General features: G+C 42.0%; 1 protein-coding gene and 1 long non-coding RNA gene across 8 annotated transcripts; one reads left to right on the top strand and one right to left on the bottom strand.

Annotated features, from left to right (window-relative positions):
- Window positions 1-608: 608 nt before the first annotated feature.
- On the bottom strand, window positions 609-20,183 carry LOC128893828 (leupaxin). 6 transcript variants are annotated; one of them, XM_054155080.1, is made up of 10 exons: window positions 19,915-20,183; window positions 11,517-11,668; window positions 5,289-5,442; window positions 4,677-4,806; window positions 4,400-4,601; window positions 3,504-3,821; window positions 3,248-3,421; window positions 2,955-3,185; window positions 1,522-1,642; window positions 609-1,433 (listed from the first exon to the last, which is right to left on the bottom strand). In XM_054155080.1, exons 1-10 carry the CDS (start codon window positions 19,925-19,927, stop codon window positions 1,288-1,290), a joined length of 1,641 nt encoding a protein of 546 aa, XP_054011055.1. In that variant the 5' UTR covers window positions 19,928-20,183; the 3' UTR covers window positions 609-1,287. The 6 variants fall into 6 exon arrangements, with proteins under 6 accessions (XP_054011055.1, XP_054011054.1, XP_054011057.1 ...); XM_054155079.1 differs by lacking the exon at window positions 19,915-20,183 and adding an exon at window positions 18,018-18,342; XM_054155082.1 differs by lacking the exon at window positions 19,915-20,183 and adding an exon at window positions 15,663-15,804.
- Window positions 15,783-19,907, top strand: LOC128893843 (uncharacterized). 2 transcript variants are annotated; one of them, XR_008461410.1, is made up of 3 exons: window positions 15,783-15,864; window positions 18,866-18,915; window positions 18,993-19,907. It is a non-coding gene; the product is annotated as an uncharacterized LOC128893843 (long non-coding RNA). The 2 variants fall into 2 exon arrangements; XR_008461409.1 differs by lacking the exon at window positions 15,783-15,864 and adding an exon at window positions 16,266-16,497.
- Window positions 20,184-20,192: the final 9 nt, after the last annotated feature.

Raw genomic sequence — 20,192 nt, 5'->3', positions numbered from 1 at the left:
GAAGACACGGATACTGGTTTCACACAAACGAAATTAGATTCCAACGCGTCCGACTGTGGATATGAGTCGCACGGTTCTCCGACGCCTGATACACGTAACAAAAAGGATACGGTGGCCCTATCGGATCTTTGGCACGAGAGTTTCTCAGAGTTATTTCCTACGTTAGCCTGACAGTTGCATTGACTGCAAATGAGGAACGTTGGATAGTCTCTCTGCTGTGTCTGTGATATATTTAAACCGAACTCGAGAATGACGACTGTTTACTTTCGATCAAATATTTCACTTAAGACTTTTTCGTTACACTGATACACACGTGCAACTACATGTACAATTGATTCGTATTTTTATATATGTATTTGTAACGTTAAGTTAATTTAAACAAAAAAAGACACCTACTCTTTTTTAATTCGTCGTAAAAATTTTGTAGTCACGTTTTTGCGCAACGACCGAATGTTTGTGTATATAATATTTATTAAATGTGTTCTTGTAAGATAATAAAGTGGAGTGGTATTGCTGTGCAACAGAATGCCAAATAAAACGAAAAGTTTAACATTCCTTGTTTATCTCTTGTTATTTGTATTCCATGGAGGGAGGGAACTTGGATTACGTTTTGTTCAAGAGAATTACGGATTTTTAATTTTATATTTTTCCTGCTCCTACATTATGTACTTGTGAAATACTTTGTTTTTAATTATCCGATTAGATTTGAGAAATTATCGTGTACTTTCTATTCATATCTAACGTAGATTCCATAAATAATAATCTCAGCGTGATATAGAAACAAACTAACTGATAAGGTTGACAGAACCTCCAAACATCGCATAAACCTGTATCAATGTTATCCTGATTTTTTTTTCTCAAATGGCAGCCGTTTCATTCGGATATAGCTCTTAACAAATACACTATTAGTAAAAATAAGCTACTAATTAGCACCTTTTATTAATTGTTAGATCATACGGTCAATGTAAAGTACGTGATATAAAATATTCCTGAAAATATTAGCAACAAGCCCTTATCAAGGACAATGGAAGATAACGATGACTGCGAATATCCTATTACTTTATCCTTCGCACCACTTCGAACGTCAATGTTCGTGAAAATTTCAGAAGGCTGCTTCGAGTTGCGATAACATGCGTGTATCGCCAAGTACATACTAGTGTTTCATACAACTATAACGATTATCGAACTCTATGCAAGTGGACGAATACGACCAGCCTATAATAAACGATATCGAGCGAAACAGCCTGTTACTTGTTATTATGTTACAAATACTTTCTCCGGTATGTCTTAACCAAACAGCTTGTCGAAACACCCGTGGCAATACGGTTTGTCATTTTGCTCTTTGAAGGTACCTTTGTTCAATTGTTTTAAACAGAACGCGCACACGAAGTGCTCTGGATGGAACTTCCGGAACATCGCGGTTATGCAACGACCTGAAACAAGGACATTTATTAGCACTCGAGTATCATTAACATTCAACGTCATTATAATTAGTGAGAATGCAAATGATCGCGTGGGAACCTGTAATTGGTTTGTGACATCCCGCGCATAACGATCCTCTCTTAGCGTGATAGTGGGTTTCGCAATAGGGGAGACCTTCATGGTCGAAGAACGAGCCTCCTTGGAACTTTTGTCTACAATCCTGCAAGTTGAAAAACGCATACGTCAGCTAAAAAAACTTGCTCGCGAAATGTAGAAGCTTATTGGGTGTAAACTTGAATTATTAATAAGAAGTGTATGGTCGCCGTGCATCAGTCTCTTTACATGCATTTATGAATGACTCTGCAACAGAACGACCTCAACATAGGAGACAGTGTATCTATGTATGTGTATGCAACCTGTGTGTAGGAGCTGCCCTATCAATATGCATGATCTAGCCATTTTCGACAGCTACTTGTATTTGCGTTCAATCAACCGGTTCATCTTATCTCGAATATCTCCATCTTTGAAAGACGCGAACCACTTGCAAGCCTGTTTTTTTAATCTGGCCCTACACAATCGTGTACTTGAAATTGTACGCGACTGGATTGGAAAAAAAAATAAAAACAAAAGTACGGTCGAGACATTAATGTTTATAGAACAAAATATTGTTCAAAATAAATTGGCACGAACTCGTGCATCAACCAACAGATCGACGACGTCCAGCCAGAGCTGTCCTCGACGAAGACACGTGGCAAGAGCAGCGAACGGAGCCAGCAAAGGCCAACTCTTGTGTCGTGTATGTTTTTGTTTTAATTTTATTTTTATTTTTTTTTTTCAGTTTATTTTATTCGTCATACAATAACTAGCAATTGTTATCAAAGCTCGCACGGTTCATCGTTAAAATACTATCTTCCTAGACTAGAAAAATTTGATCTGAAATTGAAATCAATTCGATATTCGAACAAATCTCGCGAATACTATTGAATCTCAAGAATGCCCTAACTATTACGCGTGTGTTTACTGTACATATATTCGTGTGTATGTATGTGTGCGCGTTTGTGTGTGGATGGGTGTGTGCGGATGAACGCGTTGATGTCGTACACAAGTCGACGAGAATTTCGAAGCGGAATATACAACACGACGACGTGGTCTGTTTATTCCTCCGTTGGACCGGCTAAATCACCTGTTGGGAAAACGGGGGACGCAGGCTCCGCATTCGTGGAGCCTGCCAGCATACACATTTAGGGGACAATAGGGCTTTTTACATAAGAAATCGAAACAACGCAACGCGCGACTGTCGCGTTGTTTATGCTTCCTCCTCCTCCTCTTCCTCATCGTCGTCGACGCCGACGCATTTAGGGCAAACGGGTTTGCCCTCCATGGCGTAAAACGACTTGCCAGACACGGGTTTCTTGCAATCCTGTAAGTTTCACCGTATTTAAAGCTACAATCATCGACCATCAACGATCCTAGAGGCGTCGCTGGAATAGAAACCAACACGTTAAACGATCAATCGTTCCATCTGTACCTACCCTGCAAACGAAACAGTCGGGATGCCACTGGCTGTTCAGGGCAGATATATAATTCTCCATGATGGCGCGATTGCATCCGCCGCACTTCGGGGCGAACATATCGAAATAGTCCTCCCTGCAGTAAGGCTTTCCATCTCGCTCGTGAAAGCCTTCCTCCCCGAATTGTTTGCCGCACTGGGCGCAGAAGAAGTGCTCCGTGTGCCAAGTTTTCTCCAGCGCGGTTACGCATTTCTGAAAATAACAATCGTCGACGTAACACGCTCGAGTTCGGGGAGGCTCGAGTTTTGGCTTACGTCGAGAATAGGGCCGTTGCAGTAGGCGCAACGAGGCGAGAAGAGATTGTGATAGTCGGTCTCGCAGTAGGGTTGACCCTCCCTCTCGAAGAAGTTCCGCGTTCCCAGCTCCTGGTTGCAGTGGGTGCACGTGAAATGTTCAGGGTGCCACGTTTTCCCCAGAGCGGTGATCACCTGAAAGATGAAGGAAACATCCACGTTTCATACGACGAAAAACGACGGCTGAGTTCTTCAGAGATCTTCAGGGTCTATTTACTTGTCCCACGATGGGCTTTTCGCAGGCGCTGCAGCATCCCTTCTGAGTAGTGTTCACACCTTGACGACTCATGTCTGCCTGGAGGTTCCCTAGCATAGAATCCAACTGGTTCTGTTTAGTTTGAGTCGCTGCTGGCTGAGGTGGATAAGGCTCTCCTAATTGCTGTTGGTAGTGATGGGTGGTGTGGGTCTCGGTGATGTGGATCCGCGTTTGCGCCCCCTCGGGTGGCAGCGGGCTCTGGGAGCTCTTGGTGGCTTTGTTGGGCTTCGCGTACGGGGAGTCGGTTACCGTTTGATGCTGATGGGAACCGCTGTTGATCTAACAAGAAAGAAAACGTTTAATCGTGCCTACAGGCGAACTAGGACGAACAAGAGACAGAGGTAGCTCGGAAGAGTTAGCTCGGAAGTCACAAGGAAGAAGAGACTGGACTGCGGAGGCTCAGTGGACGAAGACAACGTACAAGACCCAGAATGTCAAGGTACCGATAACCGAAGAATCTCTCGAAGGTCCCGCGTGAGTTGACCGATGTCGATTGGCACAGGCGAGCTTGCAGACTGGCTGAAAGCTTTGAGAGATTTCGTGGATCACTATTAACCCCCACCTTCAACGATTTCCCACCCCGGCTCGCACGGAAAATCGGAGGAGACGAGGAAAAGGAAACGATGAAGGAGAGAAGGAGGAGCAGACTGACGGTCGAATGGTGAGATGGCGGAATGGAAGTTATTTTGGTAACCTAGGGAGCCAAGAATGGGCAGGAGTAGTTTTAACGGCGCTGTTTTCTCATTCTATAGTGGCTTTGATAGTAAGCAAACATTACAAAAGCTTATTGCACCCGTGTCCATTAATCGGGGGTGTCCACCGATTGCGCAAAGCGGTTCCCCGAGATTCGCGCGTACCTTAAACTCGGATAGAGAAGCCATCAGATCGTCCAGCTCCTTGGTAGCGTTGCTGGCCGTGTGACCGTTCGTGTAGCCTCTTTGCACCTCGCTGCGATTCAGCGATCCGTGCTGTCTGGAGGGATAACCGTCGTAGATCGGTTGGATCTCGGTCGACGTTTCCTGAATGGTGACCTTAACCCTTCCGTCGGAAGAGTAATCCCTGATCGAGAATATCGCGTTTAGAATGAAATTAGAGTTCAGCTATCTTCCTCTACGAGGGATCTTTGTTGCTCACCCATTGGGAACAGCTGTGCTCAGCTCCTCCAGCAACGAGTCCACGGTGGGCCTGGAGGCTGACATGCTACTCGGAGAACGAAGCATCGGACTAGAGTCTCCATTCATTCCTCCCGAGGACACGCGATTCTCTACAATCATCGACATTTCATAGTCACCTTTAACATTGACCTCGCCACTCCTCGACCTCTTAGATCGAGGCTACCGTGCGACATAGCTGGGATATATTTATCGGAAGCAGAACATTCACGTACAAATCTATTGAGAGGGAGCGTTGAGGCGAAACGGAGCCGAGATAGAAAATGAAAGTGTGCGAACTACTGGATGTCTGGTTATCTATTTTGTGTATCTGGCTGTTATAGCAATGGAACGTGTTGACTCACTGCACCGTGATTTATTAACACTGGAACTTAATTAATAAAGTGCTTTTGAAATTAGTTGCTTTTGAAATTTGTTGCTTTTCAGAATTAATTTGCGTTGATTATTGTTTCTCATTTAGTTTAAAAGGTATTGTAGTATCTATGATTACTGGGAATTCCACCGTTAATTCAGACCACCCAACGAATGGATGACTACGGTTGTTGTAAACTTGACGCGAAAATAGGATGCTGACCTCTTTCCTGATAATTCGCACTGTAATGCGCGTTGCTCAGGTCTTGAAGCAGGGTGTCCAGCTCCGAGAGGTTGTTGTTCAGAGAGGGCATTTTCCCACCGCCGCTGCTTTTGGCGATGGTCTCCTCGATGGCCTCACGATTCTGGTAAGTCGGCTACAACAACTCCCTTATTTTACCACGCGATTAATATCAAGCCTAATCTATATATTTTGCAAGCATTCAACGTTAACATGCTCTAACGAAATCTCGATTCTTCCATTTATATTAGGTTGTTCCGAAAGTTTCTTTCGCGAGTTGCACTCAATTATTTTACGTGGTCGTGTTTATATAAATGTATGTATATAAATAGACAATCTAATTGCATAGATATTCGTGTTGTGACAGTAATGGAGCAAAATGAATCGTGCACAATTCAGTAATGTAACAGAAAACATAAACTATCGTGCATGTATTACTTATTAATAAAGCGAAAGAAACTTTTTGGACAACCTAAATATATCAAGAGACGGAATAGCTTCCAAGTTCAAACGCTACCTCGAGTACCTTTGGGGTACAGTATTGTCTCGATATAAGCAACTCGCTATCCCCATCTTTTTGTTTCAAGTCGCCCGCCGAGTGAGAGATCCGAAAAGAAGCGAGATGTCCGTGAAAGCGAGAAGCCAGATTAGTGGAAAGAGCACAGAACATGCGTAATATTTTCTTTTTCTCCAGCGTGTGTACTCTCCGAAACGATACTGTTTGTCGTATGTAGTTTGCCGCTACAAGGAACCCCCTGTATTTTCTACGGGGTTGCTTATTTCGAGACGATACTGGATTCTAGTTTACAATTTTTTCAACGAATAAATGTGCGTGCAATACCAGCCTGGAAAAAACAATGCAAAAAGATTTAAAAATCCTCGGCGGTATACGAAGTGACTCCTTTCGGTTAGAACAATAGTAACGAATGGTAATATTTGTGAAGGGTTCGACTAATTAACTGTCGCCGAGACACGTAAATTTAGATTCGTCCAGGCCTCTCCGAAAAGAAAAATAACGATGCTCCTCGTCGTTGGCCCCTCCGTTCAGGAAAAAGCGCTCTGAACGGTCTGCCAAGTTCCCGCGAAAGCATATTATTTCAAAACATGATGTCACTAAAGGCCACACGGCTTTTGTAAATACATTATCGATCAGGTGGACGGGCGCGGAGGACAAGGCGTCATACACTTTTAATAGAAACATGCCCGCCAAACAGATCACCGAGAGATTTTCGCGTTCGTTGCAAAATCCTCGTTGAGAATCGCCACGAATTTGCTCCGCGGTGTTTATCACTCCTAGCCATGTTCTAACTGGTAAAGGAGCACAAAAGGAAACGAGTAGAGCATCTACATCTACATCTACATCTACATCTACATCTGTATCTGTATCTGTATCTGTATCTATATCTAGCGAATTTTTTTAGACGATAACGATTAGGGGGATTCGCGATCGAAAAAATTGGCGATAACGTGGCAAAACGATACACCCCGATGGTGGAAAGTAGGTTGCACGGTGAGTTGTCCGTCCAAAAATATCCATAGGCGAAACATGTCGCGGTACATCGAATCCTGCGAGCACCCTGGTTAGAATCTCTCGCGAGATCTCGTTCCTCGGAACTCTCGAATCGTGCCCTGCGCTCCAAGGTTGCTGGATCGAAAAATAAACACGGGCCTGCGAGCTCGAGGAACTCGATGAATCGTGGGTTCGCCGCAGAGATGAAAGTCGGTCAGATCTATCTCTCCGCATGTTGAGAGCCCTCTAAAAACATTCTGGTCGCGTTTGATATCATAATGACGATCTTGCGAAGACGAGGAAATTAGATACGCGTACGAGGACAATTTCGTGTATACTTTTGGACCACAAAGATCGAGCCGAGGTTCGAATAAACAGAAAGAATGTAGGCCTTCGTCGAGCTCGAAACAACTTTGATAAGGAATACGCAATATAAATTCCTTGTGAGAGTCCCATACTAGAATTTTTCCAATTTGTACGATCTAATCAAGAATCTAAACAATGTTTCCTCGAGTTTTTCCCGGGATCTAGCGTGCATTGCTCGAGAGAATCGATGCTTTGTGCGCGCAGCTTATGCAACGTCCTCGAAAACGCATCGCACCGGTGCCTCGTATAATCGTAGCATTTATAATCGTTTTTCCTTCGTGCTAAGTTCAAATCAAAGGGATCGAACTTTGTTGCAGCGTACCCATGGGCTCGATTTTTCGAAGCTTGCCGTCGAGACGCGTCGCGACACCACGAGTCGTTCCAACGAGAGTAACGCCGGCACAAATGTCGTGTTTTATGATTTACGTCAGGAACGTTCGTCAGACCGTGAAAACAATTATCCCTGCGGAGGACAGGCGACGCGCATAAATCGCGAGCGTTTTGTCACTGCCCAGACAACGTCCGTTACGTATCGCGACGAATTTTTCATGGGAACCGTTTCACCCTGAACTTTGTACTCGGTGTATTGTTTTTCTTTTTCTTTTTTTGTTTTTTTTTTGGGCGATATGGGACGACGATGGCTGGTGGGCGCGATAAAATCTATTTATGAGCACCAAGGATGTTCGAAAACGCATTTAATATATTTACCGGCGTGTTCAAGGAGATCCCTGGCGTCTCCTTCTCGAGAAACGATCGAGTTCCGAGGAGAAATAAATTGAGAGTTTACAGGAGAAAAGGCTACGCTTCTATTCTATCTCTAGTGGAATTTAATTAAATTTTATTCTTTTTCTTTTCTTGTTCGAGGAGTTCATACTCGCCATCTGTTCGAAAGTGTTCCCGTTTAAACAGCCCATCCTGTATACGTTCGCTAGGTTGGACGCATTTGTTGGAACATGTGTACAACTTTCGATCGTTGTCTCCCCCTTCTCTTTCTAAATAATTACACGCGTTGCACGCTCGTCACCGTGAAACATTTAAATAATGACACAGTTGTTTCTCACGGTGACTGCGACATCGGCGCAATCAATGGCGTCGGTACAAGAGGAGAGACTAGGAGACACCATCAGGGAGTAAGTCATTAAAACAATTATCTATAAAATATCTATTTCCTTCTACTATCCAATGACGATCAGCTTAAAAGGTCAGGAAAATAAACCTATAATTTAGACAAGACATCCGCTAATTATGATGATTGAAATGCTAATGTATTTTACTTTTCTGTTTACCCTTTCTATATTATGTAATCCATACGTATACTTCCATAATCGTTACCAACAACTTCTATGCTATTTAAACAATTATTTCCCCTACCCTGATAACGAAAGCTATCACTCACACGTTGTCGCGCTATTTATTTTTCAACGTCAAAGTAATAATAAGACAGGAAGCAAAGAATTGTTAACGGTGGAACATAATAGATGCCTTCGAATCCAATATTTCGTGGCATACGATTGGCTACTATACCAAATCTACTATATCAAATCAACTATATCAAATCTACTATACCAAACGTAAGTATAGATCACAGGCGATTCCTCTTCACAGTCTGGCCCGCGAGACCAGCCAATCTCCTTAAAACGATCGAGACATTGGACACGAAGAGAACGGGGCAATTAATTTTCGGATGAAGTTGTAGTTTCTAGTAATGTATCGGTTTTGGCAGTTTCCAACTGTGCAGTTGGCTCGCGCGACTCCGGTTTTCCGCTCGCTAGAGAAACGGGACATTTTTACGGTCATAGTCGAACGTCCTATAGCTGAATAATAGATAAACATCGGTCGCTTCTACGCGGAAGAATCGATAGCTCGACGGGGAACGTAACAGGTGTTCCGCGGGAAACGATCGATCATAGTTTAAACTCCCCCCCCGCGAGAACTCGCGTTTTATGCAAAACCCTTTTATCTCGTGTTTATGATTTCCGTTCGAGCGCTTTATTTCATCTTTCCGAAACGAAACCGACGACAAACATAACGATAAAACGCGAATAGCTTGTCAGGGTTTCCTCGCGATTCTCTCTTTCGCTTTAGGGACATCTTAAGTGGGTATTTTTAACGCTCGAGTCCTTCCAAATGAGCCAAATTTCGTTTACGCGTGTATATGTTTAACCTTTCCGAATTAATGTATAACCTTTGTGCTGAATTATATAACAAAGAAAATTCTGTGTGACGGTATAATTTCTTTAACACTAAACCTACCGACGTTTGTATCTAGTTTTACTGTGATCGGTCGAATGACTGTTTTTTAAGCTACGTCAAGATGCCCATATCTCAAAAAACATTACAGCAATTAAAATAATGCCACTACATATTTTTCCCACCATCCCTAATGTTCCTTCCGCATATCCACCCCGGGTTGCGAACCTCTCCTTCAACTCGAACCCTCGGAACACCAATTTAAGCGTAGTTAAAAGGTTAAGGTCGGCAGAGACTCCCTGTAACAGGTCAATTTTCCTCGCGAAGAACGTGTCCCGCCAATGATCGCCGATAAGAACGAACGGCGTGGAATTCGACGCGATTAATCATCGTGACGGAACGACCATACGTCAAAATCAATTGAGCGTGGAAAAGCGAATCAGCGTCGCGGCTCGAATCCAAGTTGAAAATTCCGTTGGGAAACGGGACGACGGTTTTTTGGATTCGATTCGGTTGATTAAGGGCGCTCAAGTTTTTCCTAGAATCGTCGGCCATCTTGTTTGGCGAGTCTTCATGAAATCGCAGGGGAAACACGAATTGGACGCCGCGGTAATCTGAGCCTACTTCTGCCCGCGGTATCCGATTTTTTTTTTCTCCACGGGAGTTTTTCTGGCCGAGCGAGTCTACGGGCGATATCGATTCTAATTTTAGCCACTCCCTTGCGTCATCCGCGCGTAGCCTGGAATGTATCTATTTTGCACGGTGCCTCGTTCCGCGAGCGTGCCTCGATTACCTCTGAAATTGGAAGAAAACGACGGATTTTATTTTCGAACGCGTGGGAGGCGAAGCACTCGGCTCGACTCTGTTGTTGCAACGAGCCGTGCGACACCCGTTTTCAACGCTAAAAATATTTTGCAAAATCGATACGAAATAATGCTCGGAAACGAAGGCGTTCGATTGATAAGAATCGAACGTGCTGATGGGGTCAAGCCAGTGTTTATAATATGACAAGATATTAATCGTTAATCTATTAAGTCTCTGGTAACATTTCCATTTGTTTCTATAATAAAACCATACGACTTTTAATTGCTCCTCAATCACATACTTTAGAACAGCATACATACAAATTGTAAACGTAACAAAATCGTAGGTAAATATTTCTATTCAAACTATGATAATATATGTACGAATACGAAGGCACAGAATTAGTTTCTGCACCTAACATTAACGAGATAAAAACTGAATCAACAGCTTTAATGAGAACGTGGCAGGAGTATAGGTTAAAAGAGAGACACGATCGAGTTCGATAAGGGCCAGTTCGAGAGCACTTGTATTTAAATGTAATTCATATTATTAAACCTATCCGTTTGCTTAACTATCCCGATTTCCGCGAATGTCATCGAGCAGACATTTCCGCGACTGTCACTATTTTGAGACATTATGGAAAACCGAGCGAAGGTCATCGTGAGATTTGAAACAATCCCCGAATCGCAAACTACGTGTCACCCTCGCCATCTATCTCAGAACGCTTTGAATAACCGAGACTTCCGAAGATCTGTCGATAAACGACACGAAAACGTAGTTCCCAGGTTGCGACGAAAAGAATTTATCGTGTATCGTGAATCGTTTTTACCGACGCCTTCGACGTTTTTAGACGGTAGATATAATCTTGTAAACAAAATGAGGTATTCAGGCTCGAAAGACGCTTGTCCCGCCATTAAATCCAACATGGCGGACCAAACAGGCTTCCCGCGCATGTTCCTTATAATATACTTTGTTGCCAGCTACAATTCGGCACTTTAGAGGTTAAACTATGTTATGGTATCTGGTTTATTCAAGCTTCTACGAAATACTGAATTCTATTTACGAGTAGTAATGCTTTCGTTTATCTGACAACCTAATCCCTTCACTTGGGGAACACTAGACCTGTCCAAACCTGTTTACATGACAGTCGTATAGATAAGTTCTTAGGAAACTCAATGACGTCGAAAACAGTTGCAACAGTTTTCTATTTCGGATGGAGACGTATCAGACAACTGTTAGACTGGACTTATTGTCTATAGCGTAGGTTTCTTCATGCGTTACGAACAAATTATTGACGTTCGATGATTGCTTGATAAAATAAACAAAGTCTATGTACTTACCGATTGCGGCGGAAGAGGCGAAGTTCGATTATCGTACGATCTGTATGCAGTCGTTCGTGCACCGTTCAATGATCCATAACCAGGAGTCGCGTTGCTACCCACATGATTTCCTTCCGACGAGACAGTATTTTGCAGGTCTGCCAGCAACGCATCTGAAATCAGAAAATTCACTGCTGTAAACGACGTCGAGAAGCATCTTTAATTATTCTTAACCGTCGTAGGAAGATTTAATTGAAAGATCTTTGCTTCTGGGTGAAACTAATTGTCTATCTAGAAATAACTCGAGGTTGAATGTCACGTTATACCATGGAAATAATTGTGCAGTTGATGATGCACACGCAATCAAATTTCTTTATCGTTTAAGAGTGGAACACGAGGCGTGAGATCTGTTCGCAAAACGATGCCATGTTTTCCCAACAGGTGTCTCACGACTTCGCACTTATTCGAAATTTATCAGTTCTCAAACTGTTATGTTTATAAATAGGATTGCTCGCGTGGCTTTCGAAAAGCTTCAGCATTTTAGAAATATATATTTCTCACTGGTTCTTACGTCTTACCAGCCAAGACGTGCTTGTAAATATTTGTATACTTCGCCTAATGTTTGTTTAGGTACTAGAGGTGACGTACAGGGTGCGAGACAATTTCCCCTTTCTTTGAATATCGCTAAAATAACTATTACTATTACTAAAATGAGAATCATGGGCTTATTGTTGAAAAGAAAGCATATATTCGCGGGCACTACAGATACCTTGGGACAGTGCAACAAAAAAGAATAACGATGACGCACGAGCATTGTCTAGTAAGCAAAACCCCAAGTGAAACAGAGAAGACGCCTCGACGACACGAGCTCAAGAAAGCTGAATATTTACCAAGGCTCAGAAGATTGGTTTCTGTTTTCTCAGTATTGTACACCTCGTAGAGATTTTCGATCTCGATCCGGGACTCGCATTCTGCTTCCATCTCGAGACAAATCGCGCGACACACCCACTGTTCCGAGAACGTCGAACTCTGATACGGATTTCCGGTTGAATCAAAATCACGAACAGAGATGTTTGCGAAATCGTCGCGACCGTGTCACTCTTCGCGAATTACTCACGATCTAAAGAACAGACTCGAGTAACAGCGACACTGAACCAACGATAACGATCTCTCACTGATATTTCCAAAATCGTATCGTTTCTCGCGCAAAGAGATTATACATGGAAAATCTGCGTTCAGAAATTCCCATGGAACGAACGACGAAACAGTACTTCCTTTGTGTTTTTACGGGAACAAGCACTGATAACAGAACCGATAGATCGTGTCACGTGTCGCGGCAGGAATGTCGAGCGGACTCGTACGCGTCAAGTACGATCGGCAAAACGGTACTGATTGTCAATAAAGTTCTCGGTAAAGTGACCGGCTTCAGCAGCCTGGAGGAGGCAGGCTGGAGAAGGAGGAGGAACAGAAGATGGAGGGAGTATTCTCATAATAAGGGAAGTAGAAACGCGATGCTGGCTTCGAGGTGAAGGAAAAGCAGCCTAGTCGGCTTCGTGGATACGAAGAAACGCGTCGCATCGGAACCTGTACACACGGCAATCCCGAATCGAGCAACTGCACACGGTTTTTCGTAGAATACGAAGTATTCCCCGAACTAGCTTGCATGGGAATATTCTACGAAATTTCTAGAATGCTAAGGTCAACGCAACAGTGCCTTCCATTTATCGACCGTGGATATTATACTTCGCGATCGACAGGCCGATAATTCGAATTTACGAATAGAGGACGCAGCCCTCCAGGGGGCCCCTAAAAATATCGAGGTTATGATGCATCTCTTCTACATTGTGCTCTATCCTAACTGAAGTGTAAACTGCGAGGAAGAAGCCGGTCCGAGAGAGATGCAAGATGAGTGGTTCCGGTGGTACTATCCTATAGCAAACTTATGTGCGGAGGAAGAACAGACTCCTCTTTGTTTGAATTTCGCGGCACTCTAGGAATTATTTACGGATTATGTACAGATTTGAACTTTATTTCCTTTTTATTTATATATGAAACGATAGAAACATTAATAATAATGACATAATAATAAAATAGTATACATAATTTACATACCATAATTTAGATCATACAAATATATATAATTTGGTATAGAGCTAAATTTTATTATTTGCCACAATTCAATTTATGTTGTATTTATCCAATTTTATGCGGAAAAGAATCTGAAAGTAACTCACTCGACAATGCTCAGCGATGCTCGGGTAGGTTATGTTACGGCGTACGTTTGTTCCCCCAATACAAATAAATTTGCTATAGGATGATACCGGAACCACCCATTTTGCATTTCTCTCGGACCTTCGTCGCCTCTACTTCTTCCTACAGTTGTTCACACTCCAGTTAGGATAAGCTCAATGATCTTCTACTATTTTTGAACATACAGGATGTCCCAAAAATTTTGTAACACCTTGAAAGGGGTGGTTCGGGAGGTGATTTGAAACAACTTTTTCCTTAGCGAAAATGTTGTCCGAGGTTTCGTTAAAGAGATGTTAAGCGAAAACCCCGGCCAATCAGAGCGCGAGTATGCCGGTTAAGCGTAGGCTACGCGATAGGCGGCGGCGCTCATACGCTACCGCGAGCGCTCCATCGACATCCTCGCGCTCTGATTGGTCAGTGTTTTCCGTTAATATCTCTTCAACGAAACCTCGGACAACATTTTCGCTAAGGAAAAAGTTGTTTCAAATCACCCCCCGAACCACCCCTTTCAAGGTGTTACAACATTTTTGGGACATCCTGTATTTTGATAGGTATTATAGCCAATTGCGAGCTACGCAACATCGACAAATAAATGAACGTACAGTCATCGAAATCAATTCTTTTACATGTTTTACCTATCCCCATTCGATCTAAAGATGTTATCCTGAAAAAACAGGCGGTCGTAATTTCGAATTGTGCCACGCAACGAACGGTGGCCGTACGCTTGAATGAGATGCAGACGTTGGCAAAAAGCCTGCCAAGCTTCCTCGAACCTATTTTGTGCTTCTGAATCATACGCGGTCAATTCGGACATTAATATTGCGCGACAAGCTTAACGCAATATGGTCGCGAGTAAACGATGTCTTAGACACCTGGTAACGGGACTCCATGAACGATAAATCGTGAATCGCAACTCGAATCTAGAATCTAGCCTTGGCACAAGCGGAAAGGACAGCCTCGACTGACGAGTGCACTTGACACAATCGTCGACCATTAGGGGTAATTGTTGAATAACATGAAAGTTCTTACTAAAAACCCTTCCAAAGCTTCGTTATTGTTCTATGAACAATTCCAAGTAGGAACGAGGCAAACGATGTCGAAATTAATAATTAGTATGGTTATCGTATAATCGGGCGTTAACTCGTACACTACAGCTACTTACTGATGTATCGTTCCCAGCGTGCGTGTTTTTGAATCGTCGCCAAACGAACCGGTGAGATCGGTGACACAGGTCTCATAACGTCGGTCATATTATTGCTTTCTTAATAACACAGCATTAAATTCTATCCGAACAGCGGGAATTTTATTCTCGACCGCGCCAAGAATACGAACAACCGCGGAGAACGAAACAAAAACAATCGCAAACGATCACTTTCGTCTATCCAAGTCTCGAAATCACCAGACACTGATTTCCGTGGGTCTTACAACCGGACATATAAACACGGAGGAAGGTTAACGACGATTACGAGATCGCTATCCGTACAGAGAAAACGTTAAAAATAAACTCCATCTGTTGCCAATTACGTTTACGATGGACTTTGCGTAGAATCGAAAAACCACGGCGACACGTGCTTTCGCGAGAGTTACGAAAATAAACGTTCCCCTTCGAGTCGAATTATTCCCAATGAAGATAATTATATCGCGATGTATCGAACGTGTCCCGATGGATTTGTAAAGGAAAATAATAATGGGAAGAGAAATGTGAGAACAAGACGAAATCTCGTGCTAGATCGAACGAATAGAAGTCGTCGGAGTAGAAGCAATGACTATTATGAAATGAATAGCTATATTTCCGCACTCTAGCAACGATCTGAAATTACGGGGGCTCCTCTGTACCCTTATATCCTGTCACGTGCGAGTATCAAAAGAAAATGAGCTTCGCGAGTAGATTGTCGATACAAGTTAGAAACCACGTACACATGTGTTTGCGGGATCAGACGAAACTGGCAGCACGTGTTGTTTCTTGAGCTGCATTTAGAGGATCTATTACGTGAATTCATCTCCTCCCCTTCCAACTATCGCTGTCTGTTTCTCTCTCTCGTTAACCTTGTTGCTGTGCTTTTCTATTGCACTTATTTTCAAGGGTCAATTTGTATCGAAGATCACGAAGCCTATAAAGGTAAAAAGTTGAATTTATATCTATACTTTAAAATAAACTTGAAACTGAAATGATCCGCACATGTTTCTTTATTTTATCTGGCTCGCTAGCAGAAATTGTTGTGCACCACTAACCTATATATTCACAATGACGACAAGCTTCTCAAAAATAACCCTGATCACCGAAACTACTCGCTGTTTCTCCAGCTGCTTTGGTTTTAGCATTTTCTATCGCCATGTCACGAACTAACCTTCTTCTAAAGAAAAGTACTAAATGAGAAATCGATTAACACTAAGGCATGGAGATGAAAGAAATGGTGTCATAAATGCATCAAATCCAGAACGTTTTGTTCCGTTAACTTAAAGTAAGAATCGATAGAGGGCCACACGACCTACGTCAACATTCTGCAATATCTACAACGGTTGTCGTTCTCAACGACACACTGGAATGAATTGCAATAAAAAACTTGCGAATTAAGCAAAATTGCTACGATATCACGATCGACGGCCATTTCGTACAATTGTTGTGTTGAACCCACTGACGCAATACATCGAACGAATGTGTAGGAAGTCGAATCACGCAATCTATGCCCAATATGGACGTGCGTAGATCAACCTGGATCAACCGACACGTTTCCTCGAGGAGGAACAAGAGGTGAGGTGCCTACGCGCGTTTACCTTGGATCACAGAGTGATCTTCAACGTAATGATATTCATGGCAAGCAGGTGCAGTTTCCGGAAATATCTAAATCTGAAACTGATTTCAATAGTCTAGTACATTCTAATTAGAAGTATAAGCATGGGTATCTTTATAGCTAAAGATGGAAAGTACCTGAATCTTTCTAATTAACAGAAAGAGGTATATTATATACGTCATAATAAAAGTATGACAATTGTGTAGGTTAGGTTAGTTTTCAGTCGAGTATCGTCGATAATGCTAAATCTGGTGTTGATAAGGTAGCACGCTACCCTGAAATCGTTATTAATATGTCCACGAGATGGCACAAGTTCGAGGATCGGTACACAGTAAAGCAGATGCTTGAGATCTATGCAGTTCATCACACTTGTTGCCATGTGAAGGGAAAGTCAGCTGCTTCAGCACCAACCAAGACACCAGCCCAAAACAGAAGGGTCTCGATTGGTATCGAAGGTGGTAACTTTCTCCTTCTACGGCAAACATCTCGAGCGATTACTTTGCATACTTTTAATTCGAACTCGATTGCAACGGTCCTTTACGTATATGTTTCCATAAAGAGATCGCTGGTAAATAATGACTTCGACAATTATTTCAGAAGGTTTAGTGTCAAGGCAACCCACGTCGTAGGTGAAAGGTATTCCAAAAAAAATCGCGCGAACTGATGCAACGTGAGTCATCCTTTCGGGCAGAATTAAATGTGCAGCTCAAAAATAATTATGAAATATACGATAAGACTGACATGCTCTTTAATGTTTGTTTAGAATGCATTTTTTCTGACCTATATCGTTGACGCAATCTGCACGGAAAATTGTTTTTATAAAATCGCGAAATCGCGTCAAATTCGATACGCGATTGCATAAACTAGTTTGCGCGTTAACCTTTGAAAGTATGCCAGAAATATCGTTTCGACAGTGGTTCAAGAGCACAATAATTCGTCTGGATGCAAATAAAATTAGATAATCGTTCGTGGTTTCCGCTGAATCCTATTACTGAATATTACCTAACTTAATCGTATCGTTTTTACGATTGAGGTAACGATTACGCGTACCACTCAAATAACGAGTCTAAAACGTTTCAAAGCGCGTCATAAACTGACAAAAAAAAAAAAAAAAAATAATAATTCCCATCCCAGGCAATTGATCTTAATTTAAAAGTCCGTCAGTGTGCATTACCGCGCACAAAGTCACGCGTTAGCGCAAAACATGCAGCCAGATACGAATGAATGCGGTAAACAAATGCCTCGACGCTAACTTTATAAAGAATGGACACCGAGAACAATTTCTATATCATAATTCTGCTCAGTATCCTTATTACGCATGCAAAGAGGTCGCATATGTGCGCGCACGCATCTACAACCATTAGAAACAATTCTCTAGTGTCCGCTCTTTTATACCACTGCTTAAGAAAAAAAAAAAATTAACAACACGTTAGAGTTCGTATAAAACACGGAACGCAATTATGATTAATCTGAAACTCACATCCAGGGGAAGAACCCTTTTTGACGGTGATTTTGTAGGGTTGATAGAAAGCGCCGGGATCTACTTTTCCGTACATCGTTCGATCCATCGCGATATCTATCTTCTCTTAAAGCACCACTTGTAAATTATCGCACCAGGTATCATTAACTTTTTTTTACCACGCGCGCAAAGGGCCACGAGTTTGTCACGTACACGTACAAATAAGCATACTATTATGCACCACTTTTACCGCGGCAATGCTTCTCGTCGCGGTTTATCGAGCTGTGTGGATCGATCAGTGGTGGGGCGAGATGATGCACGCATCGAACGACCACTTGTTGAATGCCGTCTACGAATTTCATGCGTATAAGATCATGGTAGCTTAGATTGCTTCGTTGACACGTTAACCTCTTGAAGGACATTGACACATGTGTTTCCTTTAATTATTTACAGTTACGATGCCTTCCGAACAATTCATTCAAAATTCATCCCTCAAGAGGTTAAACCTTGGAAAACGACAATGAACTCTTCGTTCATGTGGCGTTGGTCCTTGGAGACCGATATTCGGCTTGTAATTTCGACGACATTATCAAATTTAAGAAACTAATTTTCACGGAACAATTCATGGAAACATTTTAACGCGTATCAACTTCTGCTTATACTTTGCATGGCAAAGCACCTAGCATTAAACATTGTTTGCCACTTGAACGAAAAGTATAGTAAATTTTGGGTATTTATTTATCTGTTCCATCGATCGTTATTCCATTAGAAAGTTCCAATGTCCCAGTACACTTTCTGTTTTAATTTTAATTGCGCACCACGTAGACTAACGTTGAACTTTATACAAAAAAGCGTTCTCTGTGTTTCAGTAACACCACTGATGATTGAAAGCACGATGACGACGACACGGGTTTGAGTGGTATGTATCAACTGTCTGTAAGGGACCGTACTTGACCAAAGGAAAATGAGAAGTTCAAACGTGCAAGTGTATTTCAGGCGCTCGCCCGCGTCGCCGTCTCGTCGATCCTCTCCCCGCATCTCCAAAAACACGAGTAGGACAACGCCACGGTGAAATACACTAAAAATACGTAGAATCGTTGGCACGCAACACCTCTCTGCAGACTTTAAAATGTTACCCGCGTACCTTAGGGGCAGTTTCTTCCGGTATAACGCATCAAGCGCATCATACAAGATTTCTTTAACGTTTCAGACATTTTTTCCGAATAAATAACGTTCAAATAAAATATAGAACCAAAGACATATAAATTCTGTAACGTTTCGATTAAAGTTCAAAAGCGTCATCCATCCATCATTCCATAATCGCGGTAAGTTCATTTTAGGATAACGATCGATCGAATAAATTGGTAACGTTAATCGAGACGAAGTTATAAATAAATCTGATGTACATTCACCGTAAACGAGTACGATTTATTCATAACTTGTTTTATAGCGATCTGTATATACTATAAAAAGGAGTAAGTTTCGTTAATTTTTAATTAAATCCTACACATGTGCAATCCTATGTGTGCGCCTATACGGTTCATGATAACGCCAAGTACCCTACGCTTTTACAATGAATCATACATTATTCGTGTTTTCAATGCTCTCCAACTAAATTTCATAAGTAATTTCTTCTCATTTTACATTTGATAAATTTCTCACCGATGAGCAAATAAAAATTAATTCATCGATGCTGCACTTACGAAATTTCATGCTAGGCAGAAATAATGATACAAATACTTATTTACAATTGTTAATACATCGTTGTAGGAGTAAGATAATAAAATATGTGAACGAAACCTATGTCAACTTAATAAATTGTATGAATACATCGAATTCTGTGATGATTTTGACAGGCTGAGTGATTCAATGTTGAGGTTAGTTCACGTATTTTGAGATTAATTTCAAACTTACTCACCTAAATCATCCATACTTGATATACGTTCACTGTGTACGCACTTTTGGTCGAATTTCACTCGAACTTTAACGTTTTCGATACTGAATATGAATAAAATACGTTGAACTTGGATACCCAACTTGTACGGGTTGGGCAAACTAAATATCAAATATGGAGAATCGGTTTACACTAGTTTACAGCCGCCAACATCAACTTTCTGTTATCTCATCTAACCTTCATACGATGCGATGTATTCCCCGCTCAATTCGAATAAAATATTCAAATACAACGATTACAAT

The sequence above is a fragment of the Hylaeus anthracinus genome, unplaced genomic scaffold (assembly GCF_026225885.1).
Source record: "Hylaeus anthracinus isolate JK02 unplaced genomic scaffold, UHH_iyHylAnth1.0_haploid 3, whole genome shotgun sequence".
Taxonomy (NCBI): Eukaryota; Metazoa; Arthropoda; class Insecta; order Hymenoptera; family Colletidae; genus Hylaeus; species Hylaeus anthracinus.
Note: the sequence above shows the minus strand (reverse complement) of the source record. Positions and strands in the feature narration are given on the sequence as shown.

Excerpts from the sequence above, each read along its gene's own strand:
- LOC128893828 (XM_054155077.1), bottom strand. The coding sequence starts at position 12,476 with ATGGAAGCAGAATGCGAGTCCCGGATCGAGATCGAAAATCTCTACGAG. Across the intron at positions 4,807-5,288 it reads TGCGAATTATCAGGAAAGAG|AGAATCGCGTGTCCTCGGGA; the intron begins GTCAGCATCCTA and ends CGATGATTGTAG. Across the intron at positions 3,422-3,503 it reads AAAAGCCCATCGTGGGACAA|GTGATCACCGCTCTGGGGAA; the intron begins GTAAATAGACCC and ends TTCATCTTTCAG.